The sequence below is a fragment of the Erpetoichthys calabaricus genome, chromosome 12, assembly GCF_900747795.2.
Source record: "Erpetoichthys calabaricus chromosome 12, fErpCal1.3, whole genome shotgun sequence".
NCBI lineage: Eukaryota > Metazoa > Chordata > Cladistia > Polypteriformes > Polypteridae > Erpetoichthys > Erpetoichthys calabaricus.
This window is the reverse complement of record NC_041405.2, coordinates 149,246,646-149,260,132: the sequence shown is the minus strand read 5'-3', so window position 1 is coordinate 149,260,132 and position 13,487 is coordinate 149,246,646. Positions and strand designations below refer to the sequence as shown.

At 39.9% G+C, this 13,487-nt stretch overlaps 2 protein-coding genes across 2 annotated transcripts in view; both read right to left on the bottom strand.

The window, feature by feature from the left end:
- The window catches only part of LOC127529870 (uncharacterized), a 64,360-nt gene that overhangs the window by 8,547 nt on the left and 42,326 nt on the right, over nt 1-13,487 (bottom strand). The gene's annotated exons all lie outside the window — the stretch shown is intronic.
- ctns (cystinosin, lysosomal cystine transporter) overlaps nt 1-13,487 on the bottom strand; it is a 48,220-nt gene that overhangs the window by 3,749 nt on the left and 30,984 nt on the right. The window contains exons 8-10 of the mRNA XM_051935017.1: nt 11,675-11,798; nt 7,728-7,894; nt 45-162 (exon numbers count right to left, since the gene is read on the bottom strand). Coding sequence (XP_051790977.1) covers nt 45-162; nt 7,728-7,894; nt 11,675-11,798 — 409 coding nt within the window. The remainder of the gene's footprint in view (nt 1-44; nt 163-7,727; nt 7,895-11,674; nt 11,799-13,487) is intronic.

Genomic DNA, 13,487 nt, shown 5'->3' with positions numbered 1-13,487 from the left:
AAAAACTTCATTTTACAAAGACTAACACTGTTGCGTCTGCTCACCATTGTTATAAGACTGTAGAAACATCTGCAAAAGGCTGAATAGGCCCCCCGTGAAATCCAGCAGGACATTGCCGATGCTCCAGCCCATAGTACTTCTTCTTCTATAGTTCATGTAGGCCTGGAACACAAGAATAATTAATCATTTATTTGAGGGTATGTCTATCCTAGGGATACTATGTGATCATTCCCAGAGAAGACAGCAAATAGAGGACTAAGGATACCCTACTGCAGGGGTCTCCAACACGTCGTATGCGAGCTACTGGTAGCTCGCAACCCCTTTCCAAGTAGCTCGCCAAATGGTTAATGAATCCTACATAAAACCTGATTAGTCAAATTAGTGGTGGGCGATCTTTCCGAAAAATCATATCACGATCCTTTTAACACAAAATCACGATCCACAATCTGAATTGCAATCTATCTTTTCAATGTGGCATACACTTAAGAGAATATCCGGACTCAAACTCATCAAGTAAATAACACTTTATTTTAAATATCAAACAAAGTTGAATTCAATTCTTCTCTCGTTCACTAGCTAAGCGGAGTTAAGGAGGCCCCCCAGAACCCCTGACCCCGCGGCCCGCTGCGTGGATCTCGGATACGCGCCATTAAATCGGTACTGCAAATGAACTATGATACATAGCAAAATGAGAGAAGCCACAAAATCAATCAGAATGTTCAAGCAAATTATAGAAAAAAAAACGATCTAAATCTGTGAAGTAGTTAAAAGTGGACGGACAGAGAGACACATAGAAATTGGATTTTATATATTATATATTAGTAAACCTTCAAAATGATGTGCAGTTAAAGTCTCAACAGCATTCTCAGTATTTCTGGAGCTTAGTAGAGCCACATAGCTATAAGAATCTTCACCAAGCAGCTCTGAAAATGTCTCCTTTGTTTGGGTCTCCATACCTCTGTGAGTCTGACGTGAATGTCATGAAGTCAAAGTTCAGAACAAGACTGACAGACGAACATTTAAATGACTCCATCAGAGTGAACCTCAGTGGCTCCACTCCACCAGACACCTCAGTGCCAGTCATCTGACTAACTAAACAACACGTCACACATGTGACTGGACTTGTGAGTAAAGTGACACAGTGACATGTGACAAAATGACGAAGAAGTCAGATCTGCGTATTTGGAATTGCATTGTTTTGTTTTGACAGCATTCATGTTTTAATTCAGTAGTGTGAGATACACTAGAAAATGCATACAGACATACAAAATGCACTTGCAGGTGAACTAAATATTTTTTGTGATGTTTTAATTCAAAATGTGAGTTGTGGACACCAACATTGGGTCTGCTGCTCTTTTCAATCTCCATGCTTCCATTAGGTCAGATTATGTCAAATTACAAGGAGTGGTGGCTATGAGGTTCTGAAGGATCTGAAGGTTGCAGGTTTGAATCACATAAATGCCAAAAGTGACTCTACTTCGTTGGACCCTTGAGCAAGGCCCTTAACCTGCAATTGCTCTGTTCTGGGTATGACGTTAATGTAGGCCCTCCAACCTGCAGGGAAAAACCTGGGGATTGGTGGCAGAATTGGCACTCCAGCGACCATAAAAAACCTCACACTGTTCCACTCCATCTGAAGGTGTTGGGTCCTAATCTGGGATCCTGAGTTGGCTTGTCATGTGGTGGGTGCAGCAATGCGCTGTATCATTATTTTAATATATGGATTTTCATAGCTACATTTTAGTTGTATTATTAATAGACAATATGGGGATAGAATTATCATATTCTTCAGTGAGCCACAATCTGAACTATTCCCCACTATAATTAATAATAATTCTTTACATTTATATAGCGCTTTTCTCACTACTCAAAGTGCTCTCCACACAGGGAGGACCCGGGAGGCGAACCCACAATCTACTTACTGCAAGGCAGCAGCACTACCACTGTGCCACCTGTGAGGATGGCTATTTTCTGCTGTCCTTTCTGGCTCTTCTATGGTGGCATCATGCAGCTCCCTGAGATGATGGAATGAAGGCGGGTGATCTCAGCTGTCCAAAAGACCAACTTCATCAAATTCTATCATGTGAAGCATGAAAACCAAGAGGAACATTTTTGTTAGGTAGAATGCCCACTGGGGGCTGTCAGACTTTGGCCTTGGAACCCCTGCACATTTTTTTTTCCTCCAGCCTGACTTTTTCCAGCCTGAGTTTTTTTGTTTTGTTTTTACTGTCCTCCTGGTCATTTGATCTTATCTTGTCTTGTTGTTACTTGATAGATAGATAGATAGATAGATAGATAGATAGATAGATAGATAGATAGATAGATACTTTATTAATAAATTTATTGCCTAATCTTGTTTTTCTTTTCTTGTAACTTTCTTTTTGTCATATTGTAAAGCACTTTGAGCTACATTGTTGTATGAAAATGTGCTACAGAAATAAATGTTGTTGTACTCTGAACCCACCATTGATTGTAACTAAATTCAACTTTCAGTAAAACTTTTTTCTTAGTCACTTAAAAAAAAAAAGTGCTTGAGCCATTTACAACTCTTCATCTTAAAATTTGCTTGAAGTTATGTCATGGTGTCTTCTCTTTGAGTTAACTCTTAAGTCTTTCTCGGTATGAGAAGTAATGGCTTGTGTACTAACCTGTTCTTGAAGATTAGAATTGTGTCTCTGGTCCTGGCAAATGTTGGATATTTACTGCAGTTTTTTTCTACATGCTGGTAAAATCCAACACAATAAGAAAAATTTCAGACAGAAATTTCTTGGTTGAAGGTGACAATAACTTCAATGAGCTGGCTTAAATCATGACACTGCCATGTAGTTCTTCCCACTAAGAATCTCAACTTAATTCCTTAACATACTGACAATGAAACAAGCACTGCACAGCAGGGCATCTGGTGCCAACAAAATGTAGAGCAGATGTGTGAGCAGAGTATCAGTTTTATAACAAAACAATGGTTAATGACATTGTCAGTAGTGTAATTTGTAAGAAGGGCTGGCTGGAAGTATTATCTTATACAGTACTAGCCAACCCGCGGCGTAACATACGCCGCATAATTATTTATTGATGGGTGAACACTTCCTGAACGACACCAGTTGTCCAAATGGGGTGGGTTTGAGGATACGACTGAGTGAATAAAAGGATGTAACTCTGGAGAGAGGAACATACAATTTTCCGTGACTGAAGACTGGTTTTGGCAGATACAGGCATATTGTTTTGAAAGTTTGTCCCTGTGCCTTATTAATTGTCATTGTAAAGGCCAATCTCACAGGAAATTGTCTGCGTGTAAAAGTAAAAGGCCAATTTGAATCTGATGGGGTCAGGGATATCCGGGGAATAAGGACAGTTTGTGAGGTAGGAGCTGCGATAGTTTTATACTCCAGTACATTGTGGTGAATGCTGGTAACAGTCTGTCTGGTGCCATCACAGAGACTTCTTGCTGGCATGAGGTTTCTGAGAAGCATGACGACTGAACCTATTTTAATTCTGAGTTTATGCGGAGGCATGCCAGTGGGAGTAAGACTGTTAAGAAATTCTTCGGGGAATGAAACTTGATCTGTGGGATCGTCTGTGACGATGGAGGCAATGCTGGTGAAATTTACTTCGTCGATAGGGATAAGTTTCAGTACTTGTTCATTACGGTGTAGCGAGTCTTCGTTGGTGACGCTTAATATAGTTCACGTACAGAGTTGTTCCGGAGTCACAGTTGAGAAACACTTTTTTAATGAGTTTTAAGCACAGGGAAAAAATGAACATTTGAAACATCCGTAATGTAATAAACCACCAAGAAAAGTAACATTGCAACAATGCACACTACGAACCAATCGCTGTAAACAGAAGTGAAAACAAAATCAAGCCTGGTGCATTCTTTAACTGCCTTCTCTGCCTTATGCGTCCAGCCCCCTCTCTCTCGTGCATGTGTGTGTGTGTGCGTGTGTCTCTCTCTCGCGCACCTGTTGTGTGTGTGTGTCTCTCTCTTACGCATGTGTGTGTGTGTCGCTCTCGCTCACTGCACAGGGAATGCACAAGGAGAGACTGAACACGTGCGGAAATCATCGGCGCGCACGGCTGCTTAGTGAATTACTGTTGGTGGGCGGGGCTCTGTGAGTTGGCGGGTGTGGCTCTGTCTTGCTTGCCATGGACGGTTTCTGAGAAGAATGACGACTGAACCTATTTTAATTTTGAGTTTATGCAGAGGCATGCCAGAGGGAGTAAGACTGTTAAGAAATTCTTCGGGGAATGAAACTTGATCTGCGGGATCGTCTGTGACGATGGAGGCAATGCTGGTGAAAGTTACTTCATCGGTAGGGATAAGTTTCAGTACTCGTTCATTACGGTGTAGTGAGTCTTCGTTGGCGACGTTTAATATAGCTCGAGTACCGAGTTGTTCCGGAGTCACAGTTGAGAAGTCGATGTCGCCATATAGTTGTTGAACAGGATCAGAAATAAAAGGAAAACAATGTGAAGGTAATGGACGTGGGAGGAGTGTTAGAGTTGGCGGGCGGGGCTCTGTCGTTCGTATCCCATGACACGGGTGGAGGGTTAGAGTTGGCGGGCGGGGCTCTGTCTTGCGTGCGTGTGTATCCCATGGTCGGGCGACTTGGTGGATTATATATAGAAAAGCAGCCGGAACCGAAAAGAACAATGAAAAGTCAGAATGGCTCAGAGGTGCATGTGGACTGTAGCAGAGATGAAAGCGACTAAGGCGGTGTTTGGTGACGTGCTACATGCCTCGAGAGCGAGGGTGGACTCGGGAGGAGGGTTAGAGTTGGCGGGCGGGGCTCTGTCGTGCGTATCCCTTGACGTGGGAGGAGGGTTAGAGTTGGTGGGCGGGGCTCTGTCGTGCGTATCCCATGGTCTTAGAGTTGGTGGGCGGGGCTCTGTGAGTTGGCGGGCATGGCTCTGTCGTGCATATCCCATTACGCGGGAGGAGGGTTAGAGTTGGCGGGCGGGGCTCTGTGAGTTGGCGGGCGTGGCTCTGTCGTGCATATCCCATGGTCTCTGTCTTGCGTGCCATGGTCGGCTGCTTAGTGAATTGTTGGTGGGCGGGGCTCTGTGAGTTGGCGGCCGTGGCTCTGTCTTGCGTGCGTTTTGCTTGCCATGGGCTTAGTGAATTATAAATATATATAGATACATATAAAAGGAGACTGTAACAATGTTGTGGTCTTGTATGTATGTTATCATCCAGTTGAAGCTTAGTAACCACATGGGGGCGCCAGAGAGCCGTAGACAGAGAAAAACAGTCCACAACAGTGTGGTGCATGAACTAGTTCAAAAGAGTGTGTTCATTGAAGAAATTCATGTTTCTAAGAACGGTGAACTTAACATAATGTATTTGCAAGTGAAGAACTTGAACGTGAGCGAGTTCAGTTTTAGGTGACATTCTGGATCTGGTTTAGGTCCACATTAAACGTTTTGCCTTACCCTGTAATGTATATGGAGCCAAATCCAAATACGGTATTCAGATATGCACAAATAGTGGATTTTTACGAATATTTATTTCATACGAATTTTTGCCATTTATTCGTATTCAGAAAAAGTAACGGAAAATCAACCAGGCACCGTCTGTGTCTGTCTGCTTGTGCTTAAGCTGCACCCCCACTGACACGAGCAGGTGGTGAAGCTCCGTTTTAGCTTTTAGTTAACCGTTGTACTTCGTGAGGGCACTTTATATTTTTCACTGTTGGAAATACAATATGTGACGTGAATTTTGACTGGCAGCGTAATCGGTTAGTTCACCTACACGTTGGTGCCACAGTCACCATTTGTGTCACACGGTTGGAAACAGAGTGGTCATTTATATGAATACTTGCATCTACTTAATTTCTTTTTTGACCGGGAGGATATTAGCATATATGGTTATACATGTTTGTTGCTGGGTATAACTCAAAGTGTATTTAAATAAAAAAGTCTTCATAATTATTGTATTTTACAATTGATAAAAGTAAACTCATGGGTCATTTATTCTCACTCCTAAAAAAATAGAAAATGAACTGAACATGAACTGGTTCAAAATTGAAATGGTGAACTATGAATGTGAATTTATTCATTTTAATCTGTGTGAACTGAACTTAGAGCTAGTTCTTGTGAGGTGTGAACGTATACAACACTGGTCCACAATATAAGAATATACAATAAAGAGTATTTATTTCACAAAGCACCTTCCAATGAACACCTCTCCAACAATTAGCCACAATCTTATATTTAAAGCAGACTATAAGAGTCTTACTGTCTTGTATATATGTTATCATCCAGTCGATGCTCATAACGTTTCTGGTGTGCTCTGTAAAAGCAACCGACAGTCTTATCATGTAAAATCCAAAGTATTATTTGTCAGTCAGTCTGTCAGTCATCGTCCAACCTGCTATATCCTAACACAGGGTCACAGGGCTCTGCTGGAGCCAATCCCAGCCAACACAGGGCGCAAGGCAGGAACAAATCCCTGGCAGGGTGCCTGCAGGGCAAACACCAAGCACACACACCCACACACCAAACACTCACTAGGGACAATTTAGGACTGCCAATGCACCTAACCTGCATGTCTTTTGGACCGTGAGAGAAAACCGGAGCACCCGGAGGAAACCCCCGCAGACACGGGGAGAACATCTCCTTACTGTGAGGCAGCAGCGCTACCACTGTGCCACCCGTATTATTTGTTTGTCGTTTAATATTTGTTTTTGTTAACTATATTTTCATCTTGCATTATTCTTATTGTAACAATGTTGTAGTGGTAATAGAATTAAATCAACCTAATAATAATTTGGTTTTTTTTTTGTCGTCAAAAATTCTGCATGTAAAAACCTTTAACTACACCACAAAACAAATATTAACCTGTCAAGTTGTGTTTTTTTAATTATATTTTTCTCAAACAATTTAAAAAAAAAAAAACAATTTTATTTTCCTCCCGGGCAACGCCGGGTATTTCAGCTAGTAATCCATAACGGCTGCTTCATGTCAATGACAGTAATGCACAAGTGCAGGTAGGCGACTATGTGTCTCTCTGAGGCACGTGGTTTACATAGTCACTAGAAACATGGCCTGTGGCATATGTGATCTACAAGTCAATGCCTGTTTTGATAGTGAAATGTTAGAAAAACTCTCCGGCAGAAATGTTCAAGGAAGGGCAGCCCTCCTCCTGCCTAAAGCATTTGAGAAAAGTGCCAAATTTTAGTACTTGCTTCCTAGTATATTAATCAATCGATTGCGGTGTTAACTTTCATTAAAATGGAAATAGTAGGCAAGTTTGAAAGGAAGTACAGCCAAAAAAAAAATAATTCTCTGATTTCAAAAACACAATTTTATTTTTGAATAAATTCAAAAATACAAGGAGGAATTTCAAAAAAAAAAAAAAAAAAAAAAAAAAAAAAAAAAAAGAGGATAACTGTGGGCAACATGCAGAATATAATTTGGCGGAGTGAATGATACAATGACAACCAAACTGTGTATTTTTTTTTAATTGCAAAAATTAATGAATCCTATTTTATTCCACTTTCTGTGACAGTGTTTTCTTCTAAGTTAGAGAATTTACTCTCAAAACACATTTTCTCCAATTCTACAGTCCCATAATGCACCTGGTTATAAAATCTGGCCGTAAGCAAAAAAAATAAATATCACTTAACCATTTAAATAAAAGGATATGTTAAAAAGGAGTATGACATGAACATACAGCACAATATTTGAAAAGAAATATCACCCAGTTGGATAACTGCAGTTATACTTACCTGAGGAATGTACTTTACCAGCGTGACCCCCAGTTTAATGTAGGAGAAGTAGTACAGGTAATCCAACCACGTGATGGTCCCAGCAATGGCCACAAACATGGAGAAGAAGGCAAAGGCCCATGCAATCACCAGCAATCCAATGGCTATCTTGGACACCTTCTGATTACCTCTCTGCACCAAACAAACAGATTTCCTGCTGAGCAATATGATTGTTTTTTAATGCCACTTCTTTACATGTATTTATTCAGCACCCATTTTTATGAGAAGCAACTTAGCAAATTGTAAGTGGTTTAATGGAGACTGAGTGCCCGAGATTACACAGACAACCTTAAAGGGTCCTGAACCAGTCCTCACCTCTAGGATAGACTGTCTAATAAGAGCAAGGTGACAGAACATTTAAAAATATGGCATCCAAAATACCCATTTACAATGAAACAGTCAAAGCCCTTTAAAGACCTGCAATTAATGAAACAGGTTTTAATTTTCATTGTTTAGCAAACCCGGAATCAGCATGGAGTGTCTGCTCCAGTTATACTGATAAAGCTAGGGTGGTTACTGAAGCAATGACACCAGTGACAGATTAATAATTATATTTTTTGATTTTTTAAAAGCTAAACAATTTTCCAGCAAGCCTGATGACTTCCTAATTATATCACACAGAAATAAACTCTGCCCACATTTCATTTCTTATTCCAGTGGTGACCCCACCAGGGTTTTCCAAATTTCTGCTCAACACACCAGCACTTGCAGAACAGGCTTGTAGTGATGTTTATGAATCACAGACTTCAAGCTGTCATTACATGTAAAGGATATGCAACAAATTAGTAAATACTGTATAACTGATTTAATATGCCTGTCACTGCTGTGTGCAAAACATTATGGTGCCCTGTTAGTGAAGAGAAAGTGTTGTTATTTTTACATGGTGTGACGGAAATGTCTGCAAATACCCTTAAATGAATGGCCACCATGTGTACTTTAATCACGATGTCTGAATTGTTTAATTTTAAACTGTGGAGCAGAGGGGTAAATCAAGGAAAAAATAGGGCTTTGTCCCAAACATTATTGAGGGCACTGTAAATAGAACCCAACAATACAGTTGTGGTGAGCGCCCTCTTCTACGCGGTGGTGTGCTGGCGAGGCAGCATTAAGAAGAAAGACGCCTCACGCCTGGACAAACTGGTGAGGAAGGCAGGCTCTATTGTTGGCATGGAGCTGGACAGTTTAACATCCGTGGCAGAGCAACGGGTGCTGAGCAGACTCCTATCAATTATGGAGAATCCACTGCATCCACTAAACAGTGTCATCTCCAGACAGAGGAGCAGCTTCAGCGACAGACTGCTGTCACTGTCCTGCTCCACTGTCAGACTGAGGAGATCGTTCCTCCCCCACACTATGCGACTCTTCAATTCCACCCGGGGGGTAAACGTTAACTTTATAAAAAGTTATTGTCTGTTTTTACCTGCATTATTATCAATCTTTAATTTAATATTGTTTTTTGTATCAGTATGCTGCTGCTGGAGAATGTGAATTTCCCCTTGGGATTAATAAAGTATCTATCTATCTATCTATCTATCTATCTATCTATCTATCTATCTATCTATCTATCTATCTATCTATCTATCTATCTATCTATCTATCTATCTATCTATCTATCTATCTATCTATCGATATCCAACTTAGTTAAGACTTGCGGAAGTTTTTACAAATCTCTTTGATGTTGGATCAAATGGGATACAAGTTAATTTGCATTTCTTCATCCAGCATTTGAATGTTTTTATAGAGCACTGATTTTTCTGTTGCTATGGCTTCAAAGTCAAAATTTTTAACATCCTTTTCAATTTCAGCAGTGGTTGTTTAGCCACCTCATCCTAAACACATTCATCACACAGTTAGTGTTTTATGTGGCCTCCTCATTTGACACCCAATGCTTAAAACAAAGAGGTAATGAAAGAAAAACATTTTGGTCATCTGTATAACATTTTTGCTGTAACCAGAAGTCCTGTATGTTATTCATTGACTGTCGAACGGTTCCTGTCAACAGCACTCAACTAGAGTCCAGTGCTACGAAGTACCTAATTAGGTCCGGCGATACCAATCAGTGCTCCACCGGCTGTGTACTATAAAAAGGAAGAAAAAGTAACAAATGACTGCATTTAACATATAAGATTAATCATTATCTGGTCGAGTCCTGCATGCCTAATATGTAGTCACCAGCTGTTTTTTTTTTTTTAAATGTATTTGACCAATCACGATTTATGTCTGTTTTTTTGTATGTGAACTGTGTGTCATTCTACTTTCTGTTTGGTTATGCATGTTGACAATCCTATTTTTATTGAAGAGCCATGTTTTCAAGTGTCACGTTTTCACCTGTATGAATCAAATGTAGGCAAACAGCAAGCAAACAAGTGAAAATATTGATAACTAGCCGTCTGACACGGCTCTGCCTGCGTAGTAGTGAAACAGGACAGGGAGGAGGGCCCTGCCAGGCTCCCCACTCCTGACGTCATGCTTCTCACTCCCCTCGGCCTGCAACCTCTGCCTTGGATTAGTGCAAATATATTGCTCCTGCAAGCAAACTCTGATTCTTAGCGCGATGAAAGAAGTCGCAAAATCAACCAGAATGTTGAAGCAAATTATAGAAAAAACCCGATCTTAATCTGTGAAGTAGTTCTCTCTTGAAAAGCAGACAGATATACAGACATTGGTAAATAAAACTGTACGACCAAACCTAATTTTGCTATATATTGCCTTTGATTCTTGTAAGTCTAATCATTATCCTCTGATGACGGCTCCTGGCAGGAGCTGAAAGCTCAGGAATAAAAACTACTTTATGATACGTGATTCATTCTCTCCTTTTGTGGATCTCCAACTACAAATATGCAAACCGTATCATAAACCTTCGCTTCTATATATATTTCCTGGCTCAAGAATACTGGATATGCAAAATATCCAAAATATTTAAGATATGCTCAGATATATTATAAAATATATTTATGTCAGCTTATAATGTGAAAAGCACCTACTGTGGTTGTCATGTCGGTCTGTATAAACAAATCTTAGCTTTTAATGGACAAGGTTTGTTGAAATTTGGCACACTAACTGTTCAAAGAAATTTGTCTGCGGAGTTGCATTTTTTTTTTTTATAGAAATAATCGCAAATAAGCATGCGGTTTACATTTTTGAAATTTCAAAATCGCCCATTGAAACACACTGATGAATTTTAAAACTCATCTCTCATAACACAGAGAAACATTCTGTGAAGTTTTAACTGCAGATTAGTTTACCATTTCAAATTTACCATGAGAGAGGTTATTTCCACATGTATATTTTTTAAACAGTATTTTCCTCTTTTACCCTTCTGACAGCCGCTTCTCACGGCAAATTAGATTCTGATGGCAAAACAGTCAGACTGAGCGACATGTTAGCCGTAGTAGGTGTTTTCCGTATTATAAGCTAATTGCAACATAAAACGTATATTTTTGCGGTGGGTTGGCACCCTGCCCAGGATTGTTTCCTGCCTTGTGCCCTGTGTTGGCTGGGATTGGCTCCAGCAGACCCCCGTGACCCTGTGTTCGGATTCAGCGGGTTAGAAAATGGATGGATGGATGGAACGTATATTTTCTAATGTATCTGAACATAGCTTACATATTTTGGATGTTGTATATCCAGTATTCTTGTGCCAGAAGAGCATTTGCTTTATATTTCTTAATATTAATATTTTCACTTTTTTTGGCTTGTGGTTTGCCTGCATTTGAGAAGGGGTGTACAAAAAAACAGAATGAAAAAAAAAGTACACTATTCTCGTGATTTTAATGTGCATTCCAGATTAGCAGGTTGTCTAAGCTAAAAAGTAGAGTTACGGGAGTTACAGAGAAATCTTGTTAAACTTGTCAGACACACTGCCGGCATTTCAAGTCAAGGACACAAAGGCCCTTTGGTAGGGAAACTTGCCTCATAGATACACGCTTGAAGGATGATAACCAAAACCAAGGTAACTGCATGAAGGCTGAAGAAAACGTCATTGGCTGCCACAGGATTCACACCATTTGGATACTTTTTCAGAAATTCCTCCTATTTGTATAGGATACATAATCAAAAATTAGAAACTGTTTACCAAAATAATAAATTATTAGCAATACAAAAGGAAATGAAGCAAAGGAAGGTAATGAAGCAAAGGAAGGAAGGAAGGAAGGAAGGAAGGAAGGAAGGAAGGAAGGAAGGAAGGAAGGAAGGAAGGAAGGAAAACAAGAGAAGGTCCCTTTTACCTTTAGTAGTAAATCAAGTGTTCATTTTATCACGGTGCTCTCTCTATTTTAGGACTCCAGCAACTTAAGGTATGTAGTTTGATACAAAACATGCAAAAATATTAAAGCAGGAAAATTATAAAGTAGGTTTCAAAAATAATTGTCAGCCAGTGGGGGAAAAAAAACTTGGAATGGTACGAGAGACGTTTAAAAGGTTTCGTTGGAAACGGTGAAGGCGGGAGTAGTAGTAATTGGTTGTGTCCGAGAGTGTCATGTGACTAGTTCTGTCTGGCAAAGCAGGCTTCCCTTGCAATTTATTATTTGAGTTGTCACCCTGTGCTGAAGATGGCAGAGAAATTTATAAATTGCACCAAAGAGACACAGCACAATTTGTGCTCAATATGGGGATAAAGTTCTCTCTCGTTGAGTCGTCTGTGAGTGGATTGAAATGTCTGAAAATGGCCGTACTAGTTTGACGGACGCAGAGCGCTCTGGATGTTCAGCTACAGCCATGATCACGAGGAATGAAGAAAGAACCCTGATGTAAAAGCAGCGGTGCTTCAGTGGCTATGCGCTCAACCAAAAACATTTTTTGCTGATGGCATTAAAAAGTTGGTACGACGCTGGGAAAATTGTATTGCAAAGGAAGGTGACTATGCAGAAAAGTGATGTCATTTGTTTCTGAAATTCTTAATAGAGTTAAAAAAAAGTGAGGAAACTTTTTGAACGTCCCTCATATATTGTGGGCTCTTTTGTTAGTCTTCATTAACATCTTAGCTGCCGACTTCTGAAACCAGCAGGAGATGAGTAACAGCAGAACTGGACAGAATGAAATAAAAGGAAATTACAGTAATTCCTTTTTTAAAAAAAATCATAGTCACATTTTAAATATATTAAAATTCAGAGCAAAAACATTAATGAAAGGGGCAAACTCTGCCACGTGTGGCCTAAACTGATGTGGCAGTGTGCCGTTTTGCATGCTGCTGAAGTGAAAAAACGTATCCATTTTAGATCTCAAAAATAAAAAAAAATTCGGACATGAGTGTCAGCAGGCTTTGTGCCCTTGGAACCAAGTTTCCCAAACTATTCTATAACATTTCAGTAATTATTTACAGCTCTGATGTGGATCTTTCTTATCATAAAATAGGTCATTATGATAGCAACTGATGAGAAGAATTTATAATTCATTGCAGAATTACAGTATTTACCATAATTCTCAAGATATTATCAAACATTAATTTGAGGGTTTCTCTAGAGTGCCTCTTTCTCTTGCACGATTTGGTTCAAAAACTAATCACCACATTGTCACGCAGGCTTAAGTTTCGAGTATGGTGTTTTTCCGTTCAGCCGTTTTAGCTCTAGACTGTCCTTAAGAAACTGACAAACGAAACACACTAATCAACAGACATAAATCTTTTTCCTAAAACGTCAAGATCTGTCGAAAACCGAAGATCGAAATTTTTGAAGAATCTAAAGTTTTCTCTCCTCCCCCATAGACAATAGGTTATGGTGGGGG